This window comes from Manduca sexta, chromosome 14, assembly GCF_014839805.1.
Source record: "Manduca sexta isolate Smith_Timp_Sample1 chromosome 14, JHU_Msex_v1.0, whole genome shotgun sequence".
NCBI classification, from domain to species: domain Eukaryota; kingdom Metazoa; phylum Arthropoda; class Insecta; order Lepidoptera; family Sphingidae; genus Manduca; species Manduca sexta.
The window spans coordinates 6,709,715-6,731,472 of record NC_051128.1 but is presented as its reverse complement, the minus strand read 5'-3'; the positions used below and the strand labels follow the sequence as shown (position 1 = coordinate 6,731,472).

General features: G+C 32.0%; 2 protein-coding genes across 4 annotated transcripts in view; one reads left to right on the top strand and one right to left on the bottom strand.

Moving 5' to 3' along the window:
- Nucleotides 1-6,348, top strand: part of LOC115456087 (protein spinster) — a 32,523-nt gene extending 26,175 nt beyond the window's left edge. Inside the window, exons 6-10 of one of the 3 annotated variants that reach the window (XM_030184968.2) lie at nt 1,076-1,337; nt 3,032-3,130; nt 3,813-4,002; nt 4,934-4,958; nt 5,089-6,348. In XM_030184968.2, coding sequence (XP_030040828.1) covers nt 1,076-1,337; nt 3,032-3,130; nt 3,813-4,002; nt 4,934-4,953 — 571 coding nt within the window. In that variant the 3' untranslated portion in view covers nt 4,954-4,958; nt 5,089-6,348. Of the gene's footprint in view, nt 1-1,075; nt 1,338-1,794; nt 2,057-3,031; nt 3,131-3,812; nt 4,003-4,933; nt 4,959-5,088 lie in introns of all 3 variants that reach the window. The other 2 variants (XM_030184966.2, XM_030184965.2) reach the window with 2 other exon arrangements.
- LOC115456086 (ovarian-specific serine/threonine-protein kinase Lok) lies at nt 6,339-11,769 on the bottom strand. The gene is made up of 9 exons (XM_030184964.2): nt 11,439-11,769; nt 11,151-11,280; nt 9,753-9,889; nt 9,425-9,552; nt 9,186-9,311; nt 8,525-8,728; nt 8,191-8,402; nt 7,780-7,981; nt 6,339-7,634 (listed from the first exon to the last, which is right to left on the bottom strand). Exons 1-9 carry the CDS (start codon nt 11,623-11,625, stop codon nt 7,362-7,364), a joined length of 1,599 nt encoding a protein of 532 aa, XP_030040824.1. The 5' UTR covers nt 11,626-11,769; the 3' UTR covers nt 6,339-7,361.
- Nucleotides 11,770-21,758: the final 9,989 nt, after the last annotated feature.

Sequence of the window (21,758 nt, the reverse complement as noted above, 5' to 3'; positions counted from 1 at the left end):
CCACAAACGGGAACTAGAGAAGGGCCGTGTCCAGCAATGGAACAGTAAAAAATATAGGGATAATTAAAAAAAATCTCCACTCCTAAGACCCATTCCGTAAAGGCCGGCGACACATCCAAGATACGTCTGGTATTGTGGGTATAGGTAATGGACATAACGTAATATCAGGTGACCCACTTGCCCATTTGCTGCGGTATGTAGTAAAAATTATAAGTACAAAATTAAATCACAAAAAGCAATTATACTATACATTGCTATTGGTACTCTGAATGAACTCCTATAGTCAAATAAATATACCTTTAAGTCGCGGATCGCAAATAAATATTTATTTTCAAAAATAAGTCCTGGAGCCTGGACACATCTAGCATTCAAAAACGTAATTGTTTTATGATTTGATTCTCGTTTTTAAACGATAAATACCAAACATTTCTTTATAAACAAGATAAACGCAAAATAAAATGAGTAGTGCGCGTGCGCCGATTGTTTTATTTTATCGGCGCCGAGCTGTCTTGCTACTGATAACGGTGGGTTCACCTCTTCTAAAGTATTTATGCGAACTTTTTGATTTATTTTGCCTCTAGTCTACAGTTATAACTATTTATAATATTCTTGAATGTAAATAATGAATTAATCATTTTATATTATCATATTGGAATAAAAATCGAATTGACTGGGGCATATTGTTTGACTAGCAACTAGCAACGACGTTGAATGAAGTGCTTCTTGTCGGTGTTTTGTAAATATAATATTTGATTTAGTTTCTTTTTATTTGTTACCAATTTATTATTTAATTAAATTATTGACTGTCTTTTGTAAAACTAACTTTATTATAAACTACAATTTACAATGATTGCACATCTTGGCAGTTGGTATTAAGAATATAGCAGCAATAATTTGTAGGGACATATTGTGGTAAGTTTCTTCGTATTTGCCCTTATGGTTATTATTAGTAATTTGTCAAGCTAAATAGAAAAAATGTAATTCAATGTGACAGTGAGTAAATAGATTGTATAATGTGCAAAACACCGACGGAATGTAATAATAATATGAGGTGTGTTGTGTGTGGGTGGATTAGCGTGTCGTACAAGTTCGGGTTGGTGGGCATGTTGGCGGGCGCGCTGGGCGTGCCGCTGGGCTCCGCGCTTGCGCAGCGGCTGCGCAGCCGCGCCGCCGACTGCGACGCGCTCATCTGCGGCTTCGCGCTGCTCGCCTCCGCGCCGCTCGTCTACGGCGCGCTCGTCGCCGTCTCGCGACACCACTCGCTCACCTACCTGCTCATGTTCCTCGGCATGGCCACGCTCAACCTCACCTGGTCGATCGTCGCCGACATTGTTCTGGTGAGCGATTTGCGGCTTTGCACGGATTCGAATACGACGCGCTTCTTGTAATATATTTCAAATTAGCATACACTATGTGAAAAATAAAATAAAAAGTTATTGTTTATCATAAATGTAGCTTCGAAACACGTCGTCTTCGGAATTCCCGAGGTCGCCTGGTGCGACTTTCACAAAGCTGAAATCGTCCAACCGCTAAAACTGATAAAAATATTCCAATGAGATCGCCAATCACCCACAATCACCCGCTCCGCCCGTCGCGTCGATTCGGTCGTACGGATGCTGTCATGATATTGCCGCTTCATTTATAACCCAGTCCATTCATTTTAGGAACCAATCGTGTCCGATTAATACCCACATGTAATCGTTGCATGAAATATATTTTTGTTTAATATAATGTATGCCGAATGCGATCGGGGCTGCAGTAACGAGTATGAGCGGTCGGTTTGCTTGCACGAAGGGTGTCGCTAATGTTCGGCGGAGTGACGATGGTGTCGGGGCTGGTGGGCGTGCCGGCGGGCGCGTGGCTGGGCGCGTGGCTGGTGCGGCGCTGGGGGCGCGCGCACCCGGTGCTGTGCGGCGGCGGGCTGCTGCTGTCGGCGCCGGCCATGGCGCTCGGCCTGTTGCTCGTGCGCCAGTATCACTTCCTGCCGTTCGTCTTTATGTTCGTTGGCGAGGTCGCTCTCAATCTCAACTGGGCAATAGTGGCCGATATGTCGCTGGTAAGCCTCGCCTCCCGCAGGATCGCCTTTGACGTGACTGTCGCGGAATGTTTTTTTTTGTTTACTTTTATGTTGTGTAACCTGTAGTTCTTTGTTGTTGTCGTTGTTGTATTGTGTTGATTTATTTTAATAACCTTGGTGATGAGTTGCATGAACCATCCTAGCTTGTTTTATGTATATAATCTTTTATTTATTTTGCTTTGTCAAAGATGCATAGAATTGGAATCAGTCACTCATTAGCACATAACGGTTCACCATTGCCTGGTTGTGACATACGTATTGTCGGTTATCTATCTCATTGGAATATTTTTAGAAATAATTTATGGTTTGGTGGACTGATTTCAATTATTTTTCACTTAGAGCGCCATCTGTTGATTTCTTATTGAACAACGTAGTCCTTTTGTCTTGGATTGTTTAGCAATGGATTCGAGCTTATATGTATTTTATATAGATGGCGCTATAATCAATTTAGATAGAATTAAGCTATGCGAAACAAAAACATCTTGGTGTGGAAAATTATTTGCGTAGTATCTTACTATTCCTATGTATTTTATATATTTTCCTTAAAAATAACTTGATGGGTGAGGACAAACTGTCTAATGCATTAGTAGAAGTTTCAACTGAATAACAGAGCTATCATGCTGTCGTTTATGCTTTAATTGTTTTTGTTTATTAATCTGCGCTTTTAAAGAAAATTGACTATGAACTTATTTTCAATTTTATGTTGATTTATGTAAATATAAAGTTTTCCCTGTATACTAAGTATACTTTGGAGAAAAATATCTTTGGAGATCACAATATTTGATACTTATTCCTGAAAGTTATTTTTGTAGCCCAAGTCATGCTAGTCATGGAATTTTCTATCCTTTGTTGTACATGCACATTGCACATTACGTCTTTGGTTTGGGAGGGTTTTAGCCCTGTGCTTAGTGTTATACAGGGATTCTGAGTTTTAATGATTTGTTATGTTTTTAGTATGTAGTGGTGCCCCCGAGAAGATCAACAGCCGAAGCTTTCCAAATATTAATATCCCACATGTTTGGCGACGCCGGCAGTCCCTACTTAGTTGGTGTGGTAAGTCTATTTTTTATAAAATTCTCCTTTTGATGTTCAGGTCAGAGGCTTGTAAATAATCATATGTATATCGATTACATTTTAGGTTGGCTTTCTAAATAGAAATTAAAAAGGCGCATTGATAAATTATGTCACAGAACTAAATAAATGAAAATTCTAAATGATAATACAACTTATGATGTTTCGAAAAATTCTCTTCGTGCAGTAGTAGTGATGTTAGGGCATGTAAAATAAAAATAACTTTTTATTTTGTTGGAAACTTAACTTGTTTTAATACTTTAAATTTTAACATGTAATATCACGAAACTTCTAATCCCTCGCTCTCTTGTCACATTTCGTTGATTTTACTCCCCCTTTAAACGTGTGATGTAATTTATGGATGGGCCCAATTTGATTTCCTAAAACTGCAAATTGCAATCTAATTATTTAGTACTTCCGTTTCAATCTTAAGGTCAAGTCATTTGTATATCGTGTTGATGATTTACATGGTTTTCTCTCGGATCTGTTCACATTAACACGAATTCAAACATTATACATTCGTTGTTTTCAAATACTTCCACAGTTCTTTTCTGATATTTGTGACAATAATGATGGGACAGCACCTGTCTTCTAAAGAATCCTATGTAGGTAATGTTTTATTCTCTTCGAGCTGATTTCTCTAAATATTTTATTTTTTTTGTAGATATCGGAGAGTTTAAAACGTTCCCTAAATCCATCACCTGACGAAAAGCCGAGCAGTATTGTCCAATTTGAAGCATTGCAGTACGCCCTGTTCGTGACGTGTTTCGTCGAGGTCATAGGGGGCATATTCTTCCTAATGACCGCCATGTACATAGTCAGGGATAAATCAAAAGTCGACAGAGCTATCGCAGGTAAATAATAATACACCTTATGTTAAATGAACAACATCCTATTTCCAATGATTGTTTACTACTGTAGCGATATGTATTAATGTATTTTTTTTTTTGTTTATACACCACTAGCTTTTAATTACCAAAAACAAAAAATAGCGTTATCTGCTACCGTTACAGAACACTCACTTGCCCATTAACAGTAAAGAAACATTTTTAAAAACAAGCTTTTATTTTAATGTTCTTAAAAGTACATGATAAATAACCTTTGAATTGAATCAGTCTTCGTTTAATAAAAGCTTTTCGGAGATTTACTTTTAACAAAATCGAGTTACATAATTATTGTATTATTAAACATTGTAAATTAAATAAAATATTGTAGAAAAATACAAACATTCGATGTTATAAAATTTTGGGTCCAATGTTACTTCGATTATAGTTTTTTAGCGTACATTTAGACTTTTACGCACATTTAGTATACATTGATGAACGTCAATCTGGCGTATAATCTACATAGTATTTGTTACTTGTTACGTGTTGTGTCCATAATGTTATGCAGGATTTGTAATAATTTTAACTCGTCATAGTTTCGTCTTTTATATATACATTAAAATGTCTTAACCTTTTCTACATACCCCATTTTTTTTTGGTAATTAAAAACTATATCACATAGTTGATTTCTTATACATTTCCACAGCGCAAAAGATATAGTACAAGAATTTCAGTTGCAACGAAAGCCAAAATATATTTCAACAAATAAATTGATGTCATCGGTTGAATTAATATTCTGTCCTATAACTCTAGATTTATGAATATAGATTTGGCATAGAATCTCGATCCACAAATGATGCGTTAAAATAACATCTTTCAATATTATTTATAAGTATATTATGTATGCAGTTTCTTCTCTTATTTATGCGAGTCTGAAGCTGACTACTTCACATTGTTTCAGTTGCATCAAAAATTGTTTAATTTAGGTGAGTGCCGAGCTCGTTAGTAACGCTTGTTGTGCACGGGTTTGGCTGCGTGGATAACACGCGATGGTAACATTCATTGGGGGATCAAAGCGAAAATACAGATAATAAAATCTTATATATTTTTTTGCAGAAGCGGAAGCACAACACACGGAACCTTCGCACAGTGCAGCACAAGAAGACATCGTCGCGGGTGAATAAAACAATATGGTGCGCGAACTTGGTTAGACTTATCACGGTAGATCTGCGTGAGACGTGAAACTTTCACGAATAACAATGTAGTGTGCCAGTTAAATTATACAAATTTATTTCCCTTTGATTATTAGCTTTACATATTGGTATAATGTGACCGGTTCTCGTTATTGTTCCTAAATTAATTTATTACGATTAAAATTATCTAATTGACCGAGTTGGGGAATGCAGTTAGTTGTTTAATTGTCACACAATTATCGTAGAAGACTGAATTGTACAGAATAATGCTGATTAAGGGCGGTTTATGTTGTGTAAAGATATACGTGTAATATATTTAAGTGCGGAACCAGACGCAGTGTCGACTGTTTCCCGCATAGTGAACAAATCGTGCCTAATAAAGAGTATAAATATTGTAATCGTTAGAAGCACGTTATAATTGAAATGGGCTTCATAATAAGTACAGATTATGGATTAATATTGGTCATTGACGTTGGTGTGTAACGTAGATATAGAGAATGGACTGAGATGTACCGTCATAACACTGGAAAGGAACAGAGTGACTGCGGCTGACTACAGTGTATTCAGTCAGATTACGTGTAGTTCAGAAGTTTTGCGCTCTACAAAGCCTGGGATGTGGATTGTGGAACCAGAATTCTATAAAAAGAAAAAATGTCCAAATTCTTTCATCTCTCATATTTTGTCCATATACGCCAAGGAGGTGATAGCAACTCTGTCCATCTTCTGTATTTATGATGCAAATGTATTACCTCAGGCTAATTGTTACATACTATCATTTTAAATATTTTTGTTGTTGATAATTTTAGTAATGATTTATTTATATATTTCTCTGAATTGAAAGTTTTGACTTTGGAATTTCGTAATATGTGCAAAATGTTTTGTTCGTATAATATTCATACAGTTTAACGACGTTGGTTCTGCTAGTTGTTTATAGTTCCTACATGCTAACATGCGAGCAAAGATGTAAACGAAGTCATATTATCTAGACAGTAAAAAAATATACAATTAAAATGTCATACTGTGCAGTTTCGCGTGCTGGTTAAACTGTAATGAATATTAAACAAGACTGAATTAATTTAATTATTGTCAAAATTACTTTCTATTAAGGTTGTTTGTACATAGAGCACATATATACAGTATGAAAGTGGAATTGAAATAAAGAGCTATAATTTATTTTCGCTAATGAACATTTTATTCAATCAATGTTTATTTTTTCTATCCTGAAATAATCGGTGGTAATATTAATGAGCAGGTACCACGTCACATGTTCTGTCTCACACTGAAGTATTACAACAGTGATGTCTACTAATCAACAAATATTTTAAGTAGAAAATATACGACATTTTCTTATAAAAAACTGGTATACAATATCAAGTCAACATGAAACATTCAATCATATTTAAAGCAATTTGCATTGATGTAGACCGGTCAAATCAAATAAAGAGTTAAAGATGTTTGGGTGGTTCAACAACACTTGCAATTTCTATTAATTAGTGTAAAGTTCTAAAGCAGTTGTTTATTGAATATTAATAATTTTTAGAATGTTTAAATGCTAGAAATAAAATCGTATATAGTCATTCCATTCCAAATTGTCAACATGAATGCAAAAATTGTAATAAAACGCAACTCTAAATAAAAATAGCTACATATTGAATAAGAATCAATCAACAATTACAATAATATTTACAACTAAAACATATAACACCAAAGCAATTGATAACAACATACCTACATACATAATTGTTAAATGAATAACATTCAATCACACTGAATCAATCACATAACGGAATTGTCAAAAAAGTCTCACTCTCCTTAATATCACACAGTGAGGTCAAAATTAACAAAATACTATATTCGAGGAATGCACCTGCATCGCTCAGTGAAAATATACTTATCTTACGAAAATTAAGTTGCCATTATAACAAGAATAACATTTCAAATTTCGAATTAGTACTCACTCTATCAAAACGATGGCACAAATGAGCGTTATATTAAAATATGGAACTAAAACAGTCTTAAAAAATATCCTAAATTTAACCAATAGTATCTAAAATTAAGTCAGACCTGTAAAGGAGATGCATAAAATAGCAAAATTTTGTTTGTTAATCTGACAAACAAATGCTGTCCATCATGAGCTTATATCTGTTAAAACATAATTACTGAATAAAAAAAATACCCTTACATTTTAGTGGGTTGTTAGTCATCTGAACAATAACTATTTGTGCCTGAAGTATCATTCTTGACACCGTTCATACCAAGTCTGAGTTTCTTAGGAATAGGTTCACAGGAACTGAAGCTGTCACTTAAGCCTCGCTTACTGGTGGCAGCCAAAACTGTCAATACTGTCACATTTTCACCGTTACTTCTATGATTCTCTTCATTTTCCTCAGATATTGTTAACTGGCCCATGTTTTTAGATTGTGTTGCACATGTTAACAATTTTTCCACCTTCATTATCACATTATGATCCTGAGAAAAGGATAAAAACTGGATTAAATTACTTTCCAATATTCATATTTGAACATACATCCAGAAAAATCTAAAAAATATTATAGATCATCATGTTTAAAATAGATTAATACTTCATTTTGCAGTAATTAGTTGAAACTATTACCTGCATCCAGCTGTGATTTAATATTTGGTCTAGAGTAATCCGCCTCATTACTGGTACAGTGAGCATTTTCTTCATAAGCTGTTGAGCTTGTGGACTAACATTCTTCCAATGTGTAGATGAGAACTTGTATCGTCCAGTCAGAATCTGATTCCTTAGTGAAATTTCTTTGTATTCAGAGGAAAACGGTAGGTAACCCACCAGACTAAAAAAATCGTTTTTTTCTTAGCTAATAAATACAGATCGTCTTGTACTATTAATCCTTATAAAAAATAATGTTAATGTTAATACAGATTTATTGAATTACATATAAAAGAAATATTCTATAACAGAATGATAGCCATAACTACTTATTTGTCTGATAAAAAATATAAATTAATTTCGATGTTAAGAGTTGGTAGGCAGGCATCTTACCACACAAAGAAAATAACTCCCAGGCTCCAGACGTCAACCTCAGGTCCATAGCTCTGCTGACCGTTGGCTCTGAGAACTTCTGGCGCTAAATAAAGTGGTGTTCCGCACATCGTTTTCATAAAGCTATCTTCACCAACAAATTTGCTCAATCCAAAATCAGAAATTTTGACAATAGTTTCATCATGCTTGCTTTCCAACAAAACATTCTCAGGCTAAAAAAATGCGCTACGATGTATACATTGAAACCTAAAGTAACAACTTATTCCATACATCACTTTCTTATTAAGAAATTTCATATTATTATATTATTAAGAAAGTCAGTAATTGACAATACCTTCAAGTCTCTATGGGTAATTCCTTGAGAGTGGAGGTATTTAACAGCTAGCACCATTTGTCTAAATAGGAATTTAACCAAAATCTCTGGAAGGCGTCCACATTTTGTGATCCTTTCAAACAATTCACCTCCTTGCATAAGTTCTATAATTATGTATACTGTGTCTCGAGAGTCAAACACTTCTTCAGTAGAAATAATACATGGCTGGAAAAAAGTAAAAAGGGTGAGTATAACCAATTTCTTTTATAATATAACTAGACTTTGCTCGCGACTCCGTCCGCGTGAAAGAGTTTTCCGGGATAGAAAGCCTATGCCTTTCCCAGGGTCTCAAACTATACCAAATTTCATCAAAATCATATTTTTTAGAACTTTTAAAAATGAACAATTACGTTATACTTATTTGTTGCGTAACTTTAACAGTTTACTCAGCGCACGCAACAAAGGCTCTCACGAGGAATGATTTATCACCTTTTTACAATTTTTTTTATGAATGCTCTACTTCTATTGTTCATAGTGTGATATATACACTATAGCCTTCCCCGATAAATACTACAATAATTTTTCAATTTGAACCTGTAGTTCCTATGATTAGTGTGTTCAAACAAACAAACAGACTATTCAGCTTTATATAATGTAGATTTTTAATGTAATAGATACATACATGACGTAATGCTTTCATGATATTAATTTCGTTCATAATTTTCACAGGGTCATTCAAATGGTTAACTTGTCCATTTGTGAGTCTACACTTTTTAATTATTTTCATTGCATGCTTTGTGCATTTTTCCTGTAACATAAAATTACCATATACCATGTTGTTAATCAATAAAATGATATCAATTCTAATTTGTTGTGATTGGCTGTATTATTATAAAAAAGATTAAAAATCTATTTTCTTACTTTGTGATAAACTAACTTAACAACACCACAGGCGCCCTGCCCTAGTGTTCTAGATATATAGTATTTTTTGGAAATCTCTTTAGGTACACAATCCTGCTCATTTTTTAGGAGATCTTTAAAAACAAAAACTGAAAAAAAGCAACAATTAAAATTAACAAAATGAAAAAAATATATATTTTTGGCGCAGCACAGCAACCAATCAAATAGAAAAAAGAAAATTAAAACATTGTTAAGAAACTTGATCTCATTTAATAAACCAAAAGAATAAATAATGACCCATAATTACATTAGATAAAATTATACTATAAATTAATATAGAGTAACCTACTTTTTACGACAGGATGTGTTACTGATATTTCATCATTATCATCCAAAACTTGGCTCTTTCCTTTTCCAATTTTATTACCATTCACAAAAGTGCCATTGTAGGATAAATCTGTTATAATAGCTGGTGTCAGAACCTCCCTGTGGGTTGATTGAAGTAGTAAATTTTACAATAATTATATTGTGTCATTAAAAACATTTAAGAAATGTAGCATTTGGCATATTTTTCTATACAGAATATATAATTATCGTATTAGATAAACAAGTGATTTGCATGCAGCTAAAACAAAATTAATCAACTTCTTGTAAGGCTTGACAAATACATTCAGAAAAATTTCCCATAGAAAATCACTAATGCTCAGTTTTTAGGCATATCTCATTATATTTTTTGACTCAACTTTTTTTACTTTTTCAATTTGCTTATATTTAATTAAAATAACTAATCCATAGTTTAGTAGCAAAAGTGTATTACACATGTGGTTATTTATTCAAATTATAATCTATAAAAGCACCCTAAGATGCTTAGTCTGGGTACTGCTGGCAACTGTATATGCATTTAGTACTTTATTTGAAAAAAAAAAAAAAAAAAAAAAAACTAAATATTCAGCTTCTCATCAGAGAGCTATCAAAGGATAGTAAACAATAAAATTATGTCAAATACCTCTTTAATTTTGAAAAAAGTGGTTAATGTATTTTTGCATGAATAATGGAAATGAATTTGTAGATATTGGAAAATAGTCATAATATTGGCTGATCTTTATACTTATTCTATGACTAGAATAAGTATCATGATCAGGCAAAAGTGGTTTATGATAAAATAAATTTGATAGTTATTTACTAATATGGTTAAGGGTAGTCAACTGATTTGAGAAAGCATTTCAGACTATTTGTTAACTTATTTTAGATATATTTTGTAAATATTTAAAAATTTGCAAAGATAAAATTGTCTTAGTTCTGTTTAGCATTGTAATTATGGAAACGAGTGCATCAATTGATGTATAAACTACTTAAGGCAAATTAATTAGTGCACATTATTTTTCATAATCTCTAACATAACTATTTAATTTAAAATTCGAAACAAGCATCAATGTCTGTTTGGAAGTTTTAGGAAGTCATATACTTATAATCATACAATCAACGAAACATATAGAATTTACAAAAAGCTATACTTTCAAGTAATAAATAAAAAAAAACTACTGAATAAAAGAAAACTTAACAGGTAAATAAGAATATAGCTAGATGAATACAGTTCTGAAGACATTTAATTTTATTTTTAAAAGTTGAGATGGTTGAGACTAGAGTTAGGTAGTCAATTCATTTTGTTTGAGTTTAGAAAATGTAATTAATTTTAATAAGCAGAGATAAGCATGGGCATTAAGCATATTAATTTACTTATACTTACGATAGATCCCTTTTGATAATGAAGTGTTGTTTACTGACGTTTTTAATGATGTTCTCCTTTATTATATCTTTTTTCATAATGAATGTACAGGAAAACGCTCTTCCGAGAGAAAACTCATTTTGTATTAGATCTAAATTGAACGAAAATTAGCTACACATTTATTTGGTTTAACATGTACAACAGTGTGCATAAAAACATAGAAATTACGAATTAAATGGTGAAGGTAGAAAGAAAATTAAAATCAAAGTACACTCTAAATAATGATTACCATCTACTTTAGTTACTTACCCAAATACTCAGCGTTTTGAGTATTTTTCCAGCAATGCTTGCCATTTAAGGATGCCTTAGTTAAATATAATCTTCCCCAAATATTTGGAAAATGTCCCGGAGTGTTTTGCTGACTCCATTCTACTTGCGAATTCTGCGTCTGCGTTTGTGTGATATTTTCGGTCTCTTGCCCGTGTTCTCCATCCATAGTACTTAAATAAATTGTCCAAATCTAACTCTGATTAACGATGGCTATAGCCACTTACCAGTTACTACTAAAGTTTTTGTAGCGTTATTTTAACCGCCCAATGCAGTGCAATGTGCCAACAGCCAATAAAGAGCTTTACCAATTTACCATAGAGTGTAGACGCAACAAGGATTGGGCGAAATATATCGATATATTAAAATATCGATATTTTGTTGTAATATTATAGAATTTCGGGGATATTTTTAACCGCCGTAAATTATCAATATCAATATTTATCATTGAACATAGAATTAGTATGTATTTTAGATATTATTTATTATCACTAGATATTTCTTGCATCTTCCAGGACCATATGTTACTAAACAAAGTTTTAATATATAGGTATATTATGTCTAAATATTAGGAATGAAACCGGTTAAATGTTCGCATCCAACCGACACAATATCCGACATAAATATTCTTCGTTTATAGTCCTTTGTCAACACAATACTTGCTTCAAATTAGCATAGTAGAATATCAAATAAGTATGTATAGATTGAACTTAATAAATCAGTGCAATGTTTTTATACTCAGTCAATAAATAGCATGGAATAAATTAAGTTTCCGCAGGTACATAATAGTATGTTCATATAAGCGGCGATAGCTTAGTAGCAAGTGGAACGAACTGCCCAGACGGAGGTCTGCACGTTCAAAATCTTTTTTTACATTCATTTATTGAAGAAAAGCTAAGTTTCCTTGTCACCTAAATAATTATAAAACTTAAATAAAATTGGGGTGCCTAAGTACCTATCTAATTAAAAGTGTCGATTTGGGATTTCCGAATGTTGAATGGGTACATTTATATTTGTTTAGGGTAACATTTGTTAATATGTAATTTAATTTGTTTTTGTGGCAACACGCCTCCACTTCCTTCTTCCTGTCACGGGCTGCCGGCGAGCAGCCACAATAATGTAGTTCTTTAAGTTTATGTCTAAGATATCAAATTAAATAACAGTGATCCGTCATAGTGGTTTTATTAACATGGTAGCAGAGCGTGGTTGCCTGCAAATACAAAGAAGAAAAGAAGATATTTTCGCAAATAAAGTGGAAACGTGCTATATATGCAATAAGCAAAAATGGCGTTTACTAAATGCAATGACGCAGTTATTCCAATATTCGACGGATCGGATTATAGTAGCTGGAAAATACGTATACTTAAGTTTTTGGAGTTTAAGAAATGTAAAGAAGCTGCCATACGAATCAAAAATGATTCGGATGATGTTGCAAAGTGGGAAGAGATGGATATCCAGGCAACGAACTACATTTATAGTGCAATAAGCAACAAGCAACTCGAATATATATGCGACTTAGATTCCGCATGCAAAATATTGGCAAAATTTGATGAAATGTACCTGCAGAAATCATCGGCACTACAGATTATATGTCGCAACAATGTAGAAGCAATAAAATTATCGAACTATTCGCAAGTAAGTGTATTTTTGACGACTTTGAGAAATCAATAAATCAGTTAAAACAAGCCGGCGCGACGGTAAGTGAACAAGAAAAATTAAATTATATGTTAAAGGCCTTACCTCGTAATTACAGTCATATTGGAGATCTAATAGACGTTTTACCAGAAAAAGACAGAACTGTAGATTATTTGAAAAGTAAAATTATGTTAAAATCATTGGATAAAGAACCTGAAAAATGTAATGAACCATCACGCGACAACTCAAATGTTTTTAAAGCTCACACTAGTAGTTCTGCATCACCTAATAATAACTTTTAAATGTTTTACCTGTGGAAAACCTGGCCACATGCAAAGAGATTGTCGACACAGAAATGTTAACAGTGGTAGAGGAAATGGATTTATTAGATTTAATAATAATCGTGGACATCAACGTGGATCATATTATAATTCAAGAAATATTAGAGGAAGAACTTATAATAATAAATCCAGTAATGAGAGTGGTGGTAATAATTTCCTTGCAACTATTGAGAATAATAATGTTTCAACTTCAAGTAAAATATATAATATTGAGCAGTCTGGCCACTTAACTTGGTTATTAGATAGTGGTTGTACAGATCATATAATTAATACTGATGAGTACTATCATTCATGTGAAATATTACAACAACCTATTAAAGTAAAAGTTGGTGATGGAAGAATATTAGAAGCTACAAAGGTCGGAAAAATACAAACTTATTTTATGGTCTATGGAAAAAAGTCTGAAGTTGTTTTGAACAATGTTTTCTATGTCAAAGAGATGAAAGCAAATTTATTGAGCTATTCAAAGATTACAGACAATCATAAAATTGTTTCCAGGGGACGACAATCAAAAATATATAATGTCTATGGAACTATTATAGCTATAGCAGTGAAAGAAGATAGACTGTATAAATTAAAAGGTTATATAAATGCAAGTACATTACATGCTAATTTAGTGAAGAAATCAAGTATGACAGTGAAGGAGAAATTACATAGGATGCTTGGTCATATAAACTTTAACAATTTGAATACTATGTGTACAAGTGAATTATTGAAAGGATTACCAAAGGAGATTGAATGTAAGTACATGAAATGTGCTATATGTATTGAAAATAAAATGCATAACTTGCCATTTAAAAATAATAGAAAACGAGCACAGGATATATTAGAAATTGTACACACAGATTTAAATGGGCCACACAGAACTACAGGTTTTAATGGTGAAAAATATTTCTTAAGTTTTATAGATGACTATAGTAAGTTGGCAAAAGTTTATTGTATTCCGTCAAAAGATAAAGTATATAATTGTTTAATGCAGTATGTTAATGAGATACAAAATTTAACTGGGAAAAATATTAAAGAATTGAGATGTGATAATGGAAAGGAATACATTAATAAAAGAGTGTTTGACTTTGCAAGATCAAAGGGAATTATGATTAAATCTTGTCCGCCATATGTGCATGAATTAAATGGCACAGCAGAGAGGTTCAATAGATCAATAATGGATATGTCAAGATGTCTATTGGCAGAGGCAAAAGTGCATAAAAGATTTTGGCCTGAAGTGGTTATGGCCGCAGCTTATTTAAAGAATAGAACATTAACAAATGGCACTATAGAAAGGGAAAGCGCCTTATGAGATATTTTTCAAACAAAGGCCAAGCATTGAAAATTTAAGGATATATGGAAGTAAAGTATTTGTTAGAACACCAGAGGAAAAGAAAACTGTAAATGGGACAGGAAAGCCGAGCTTGGCATACTAATGGGCTATACAGATGTTGGATATAGAGTATTAATAAACAATAGAATAGTTGTAGCAAGACATTGTGATATAATTGAAGATGATGTAATGTGTATTGGTCTCGATGATAATAGAGAAGAAAAAATGATAAAAGTAATAGCCAGCCGAATAAATTGGAAGAGAAAAATTATAGAAGAGAAGAAAGAGACTAATGCAGAAGAAAATAATGAGAAAATTAATGAAGATTTGAATGCTGAAACAAATGAAAGTTATGATGATAATAAAGTAATTGAAACAAGAAATCGGCGTAAAATCAAGCCACCAACTTCGGTTTGATGAAGAATTTGGTTATTATTGTATAACTGTTAACTATTGTGATGCTATGATTCCAGATAATTTTCAGGAGGCAATAACTAGCGATGAAGCAAAAGAATGGACTGAGGCTATGAATCGTGAGATGAACAGTTTGGCAAAAATGAGACCTGGAGACTTGTAAGTAAACCAGCAGACAAACAGCCTTTAGATGTGAAATGGATATACAGAAAGAAAGCCGAAAATAAATTTAAAGCTAGGTTAGTAGTAAGAGGTTTTCAACAAAAGATTTTATTGATGATATATATTCACCCGTTGCTAAAATGCAAACTTTAAAATTGTTATTGTCTTATTGTTGTCAAAATAATCTTAATATACATCAGATGGATGTTGAAACTGCTTTTTTAAATGGTAAAATTTTATCTGAAGTTTATGTAAACCAGCCAATTGGTTATGATGATGGCACTGATAGAGTTTATAAATTAAATAAAACATTATATGGTTTAAAAGAAAGCCCTCGGGCTTGGTATGAATGTGTCAATAAGTTTTTAACTAGTCTTGGATTTCAGAGAAGTAAATATGACTTTTGTCTATATTTTAAATTGGATACTAATGTGAGTGTATACATTTTGTTATATGTTGATGATTTGTTAATATGTTGTAAAGATGAAAAGGTAATGAGTAATATTAAAAACAAACTGTTAAGTAAATTTACTATGAAGGATATGGGTAAAGTTAAAGAATACATTGGAATACATATTGATTATGATTATAAAAAGAATAAGACCATGACACTGAGTCAGGAATCATATATAGAATCATTAGCTAAGCGTTATAATATAATAAATACAAAGTTATATACTACACCAATGGAAGTAAATCTTAAACTAGAAAACTGTAATATAAATGAGAATGTAAAATATAGAAATTTAATTGGAGCACTTTTATATATTAGTTCAGGTACAAGACCAGATATATCGTTCAGTGTTAATTATTTGAGTAGATTCCAAAATTGTTATAATGAGACACATTTTAAATATGCTTTGCGAGTACTTAAATATCTTTACTTAACAAAACATATAAAATTAATTTATAACATGAATATAAATTCTGATATGTTAGATTGTTATGTAGATGCAGATTTTGCAGGAGATATTGTCAGTAGGAAATCAACAACAGGATTTGTAATTAGATTGTTTGGGAATGTAATATTTTGGAAATCAAAGAAACAAAATTGTGTAACAAAGTCATCTACATTTGCTGAATACATTGCGCTGTCAGAAGCTGTTACTGAAATTAAATTTATAGTTTGTTTAATTAATGAGATTTGTCAGAAAGATTGTAAACCTGTAAAAATATACGAAGATAATATTGGAGCTCAAATTATTGCTAAATACGGAAATTTCACAAAAAATTCAAAACATATTGAAGTTCATTATCATTTTGTTCATGAAAGTGTTAAAATTGGTTTAATTGATGTTATAAAAATTGCATCTGATCAAAATATAGCTGACATTTTAACAAAACCATTGGGAAGTAATAAATTTAATAAATTTAGAGATATGTTAAAGTTGTTGTAAAAGTAATTTATCTTTCAGATGGATATTATGTTGAGATAAATATTGGTTTAAATTGTTTAATTAAAAGATGATAATTGTAATATAAAAAAAAAAAATAAATAAATAAATAAAATAAGTTACAATTAATATGTTATACTGAAGGTAATGTTTATAGAGCTATTGTCTTGATATGAGTAGTGTATGATATGATTTAGTTAAAATATAAATGTAAGGAGGCATGTTGAATGGGTACATTTATATTTGTTTAGGGTAACATTTGTTAATATGTAATTTAATTTGTTTTTGTGGCAACACGCCTCCACTTCCTTCTTCCTGTCACGGGCTGCCGGCGAGCAGCCACAATAATGTAGTTCTTTAAGTTTATGTTTAAGATATCAAATTAAATAACAGTGATCCGTCATAGTGGTTTTATTAACACCGAATACTTACAACAATAATCATCTTATCATTATGGGTTGTTAGTGCTCAGGTAATAATAGGTAAGTACCTAATTCTCACCTATGCCTAATGGGAATTCCTTATAGGTACTTACGCTTCTTAGATACTTTAAAAGTATATTGGATTTTCATATGCACCTACCCTTAAAAGTATATTGGATTTTCATATGCACCTACCCTTAAAAGTATATTGGATTTTCATATGCATGCAATTTAGAGTTATTTAACATTTTGTTAAATACTTAACTCTAAATTGTAAGTAACTAGACACGTTTTATTTACGATAACACGTGATCGGATGCTGGGCGCCTAAATTTCACTCCAAAAGATAAAACACGTGATGGCTTGACCCTTAGCAATGTTCATTAAAACTTTGGACTCCGAATTAAGGTTATGTCTAAATCCTCGTTTAATAGGAACATTTTTATAAAATATCCTTTTCCTTAAGCTCTAGTTATATATATGGAATTTTTATCCGTTTACTAATTACTGCCATTTTTTAAGTTTCAACAAAATGGACCGTGGACCTGAATTTTTACTTGTATATAGTTATGGCGCGGCATATAGATCCTACCCATAGATTTTACTAGCGGATTCGTCTGTTTATTATAACATTCATAGCATTGGTAGCTTTATGCACAGAGGGTTATATTGCAGCTAAGTAGAACATTATTTAGAAGGAAGAGAACTTCCACCAATTAGCTCTTTTAAAAACCAATAATTTCTACTTATGTACAACGCAAAGCTGAACTTAAACTTTATTTGTACTGAAAATATGGCAAAGTTATTCTCAAATAACATTATCATTAAATAGCGACTATAATGAGTCTTTTCACCACTGTTTTTAATCGTTCCTCAAAGTCAGCAAAGCTTTTTTAAATTAAGTGTTTTTGTAATTCTTTTGGACATACGAGTATATACAGTGCCTTTAAGTATAATGTATATCTATTCGTTTATTGGTTTTGTACTTAGCAATGTATAAAAGGTGACATTTTGGTCATCTTCGGTTATTACAAGTTTTCTAATCACAACTAGGAGGTAATGACGTTGTAACCAAGATTAGTTCACAAGTTTTGCGAACTAAAATGTGTGAGTTACTTGGTCTGATGTTTTTCTGAAGGGTCGGACGCCACTCGGACTGAGATAACATTTTTCGACTGGCAACTATTCGTAATTTCTTAACGTAATCGAACGGATTAAAAGACCGGCAAAATTCATAATTTTTTCTTTCGATACAATAACGATTTTTTTTTTATAATTTTGTTTTGCGAGGAAAACTATTCAAATAGATTTGAGTTCAATTACTTATTTAAAGTTAGAATAATGTTCTTATATTCCTAAAGAAGAAAAAAATAAATAATATATCAAAGGTATTTATAATTCATAATAAGAAGAAACTAAGTATATCATAAGGTTGAATTATTCAATGTGTAATAAAACTATAGCGCATGTGAAAATGTTGCTTTATTTCTAACGTTATCTGGCCTCAAACCAAAAAGTACGCGATGCGACTAAACTCTCTATTTTCATATACGTACGGAAAGTGTGTGTTTTTATTGTACCGATTTGATGATCAAGGATGGGTTTTTCAACAAATATTAAATTCTTATATAATAATATCAGCCCCATATTATATACTATATACTATCTCACTGCTAGGCATGGGCCTCCTCTACTATCAAGAGGAATTAGATCTTAATCCAACACGCAGGCCTAGTGCGGATTGGCAGACTTCACTTACCCTCAAAATTCTTAGAGAATTTCTCAGGTATCTAGGTTTCCTTATGGTGTTTCCCTTCACATAACTTTAGAAAAGTAAGTGGTGCGTGCATTTGGGTTTTGAACCTGCGGACAATCATTTTGGTAGTCCGTTCCATATCCAAGTAGGCTATGGCTGCATCTTTTTATATATAATCGTCTTTAAATCACAACTATATTTCAAAAACCAAGTAACTTTCTTTTTTCATATTTATATAATTAAATACTTCCTGTTCTGACATAGAAACACGATATGATCTACGTATTTGGGGCTGGTTATTAAAAACAATGGATATGGCATTAAGCAATTGAATAGAAAGGACCTAATAACGTCATAATAGTAGGAACATGTGTGGACCCATATTGTTAGAAGAATAGGGCTCATTTAAAAATATATCTGTACGTTAAGTACACAAGAATACAGAGAAATAATAATTGGTGTATAGAACATACTGTTAGCCAATTTGATATAGGAATGCCTACTTAAATAATTAAGTATGTTGGTGTACAAAACATCAGATAAATAATGTTACACGTGCCAGTCATGACGCAATATTTGTTTATTTGTCTAGTTTTATGCCAAGATTTTGAATTATAACATTCAATAAACTGATTATCTCAGCAGGAATCCTTAAATTGATCTTTTTATGGCGCTAATGGAGTCGCGACAGGGTAATCAAACATCATTAAATATATGTTACCATATCTAATTTTATATTGTAAAGTACCTCCAGAAAACAAATTATGTTTTTTTTGTTATCGAAAAGAGGGTTAACTGGAAATAGGTAAAGTTTCACGCGCAATGGAATTGGAAACGTCTGGCTTGACGACAGTTGCAGAAATAATATAAATGTCACTGTTGTGGTAGTTTAGTGCTTTATGATGTATATTGGATGTCTGAGTTTGTACTTTATAATTAAATGTGAATATAAAATTTACAAGAATGGTTAACTAAAGAACCTTTAATATGATGCTAATGTACGGATATGAATAATGTATTCAGTTATTCATGTATAAAAGATAGTTTATATATGGAATTCATTAAAGAGTAGAGAGAAGATTGAATTTTTCATATTTCAAAAAGAAAAAACAATGTATGAAATCGTTATCTGAAGTAGACTACATTTCACAAATGAGCCACTACAATAATATTAAATTTAGTTAATCTTAATAATGAACAAATAAATATAATTTTATGGTGACAAAAACACGAAGATAATAACGTTAAGGTGGTAGCTCAAGGTCCATTTTCATACATTTTGTTTCGGCTTTAATCTGGGTAACTAAACAAGTAGTAGTTAAATTAAGAGTGATTAGTTTCGCAGTTGAAAAATAAAAATAATTAATAATCATGGATATTTCTGCCTTTAAAATTTCGTCATATTAAATTTTAAAGGCCGAAATATCCATGATTATTAATTATTTTTACGTTTTTCTTTCAACTGCGAGAACTAATCACTAACTAAACGTGAATTTAAATTCTTTACTTGCCAATACTTGTTTAGTTACCCAGATTAAAGCCGAAACAAAATGTATGAAAATGGACCTTGAGCTACCACCTTAAGAATTAAGTACTTTAACAAATATTGACATATTTGAATTAAGCATTTCAATATTGTCAGGGGTGCCCAAACTAGTCCATGCCTGTATCTTGGTGTACAATTTAAATATAATATTTAATAATATTTTAAAATTTAAATATTATTGTTCGGCGTATCTCTGCTCTAACCCACAAAAAAGGCAAAAGAGGAGGTTTGCGTGACCAATTGCTTCCAGAATTATATAGTAATAGTTATAACGGCATGGTGGCTTAAAATTCAAAATTTCACACAGTTACGGAGGGAGAAAAATGCAAAATAATGCCTCCCGGTAATCCTGGTAGTAGTGGTATAAGTCCGGAAGTAATAAATCCAATAATATATAATAATGTTTTCACATTAAAGTTTTTATCATTCCTAAAATCTGTTCTTGGCTCGGGGCTTGACAGGAATAAAACAAAGAACACGAAAATATACTCAAGAAAGAAATGCAGCCCCGGAAAGAATATTATATTTTCTACCACCACGAAGTCTAAATGGTTATTCGAGTGGAAATTTCACAATTCCAAAAGTACTTTGGTGTTTGTCTTCACACTAGTAATTTTACGACAACTTGCAAAATATGATTTATAATTTATGCTTACCATTAAAATTTTCTTTGAATATTTTTCTTATAATATAAGAGATTAGCTTTTGTTCGCGGCTTAGCCTGCGTGAAAATTTTCCAGGATAAAAGTCCCGCTATATATTTCATTGGGATAGAAAGTAGCCTATGTCATTTTCAGTTTCCCAAACTATATCCATACGAAATTTCATCACAATTCACTGGGTAGTTTATTGCGTTTATATAACTCGAAGAGTTTATCGCGTTCAGACAGGCAGACAGACAGATGCGGCAGGGGATTTTATTTTAAAATATATTTTTATCAACTTTTTAAGAGGTACAATTCCGTTATACACGATTGTTGTGTAACTTTAACCGTTTACGCACCGCACATAATGGAAGCTCTCAATAGGAATAAATTTTCCCCGTTTTTGCAGCATTTTCCATTGATGCTCCGCTCCTATTAGTCATAGCGCGATGTTATATAGTCTATGGCCTTCTTCGATAAATGGGCTACGCGATACTAAATTATTTTTTAAATTCGAACCAATAGTTCTTGAAATTGGCTCGATCAAACAAATAAACTCTTCAGCTCTTTATGTATTAGTATAGATTGCACGTACGGCGTACACCTGTAGTATAAATTACACTATGATTAGGCGAGCCATGAAGCCGTGAAACAGCCTCAAGATAAAAGT

Bases quoted from the DNA above. Each gene is read 5' to 3' on its own strand.
- LOC115456086 (XM_030184964.2), bottom strand. From the start codon at position 11,625: ATGGATGGAGAACACGGGCAAGAGACCGAAAATATCACACAAACGCAG. The intron at 11,281-11,438 runs GTAAGTAACTAA...CGTTCAATTTAG, and splicing joins TCAAAACGCTGAGTATTTGG to ATCTAATACAAAATGAGTTT. The intron at 8,403-8,524 runs GTATTGTCAATT...GCATTTTTTTAG, and splicing joins TTACCCATAGAGACTTGAAG to CCTGAGAATGTTTTGTTGGA.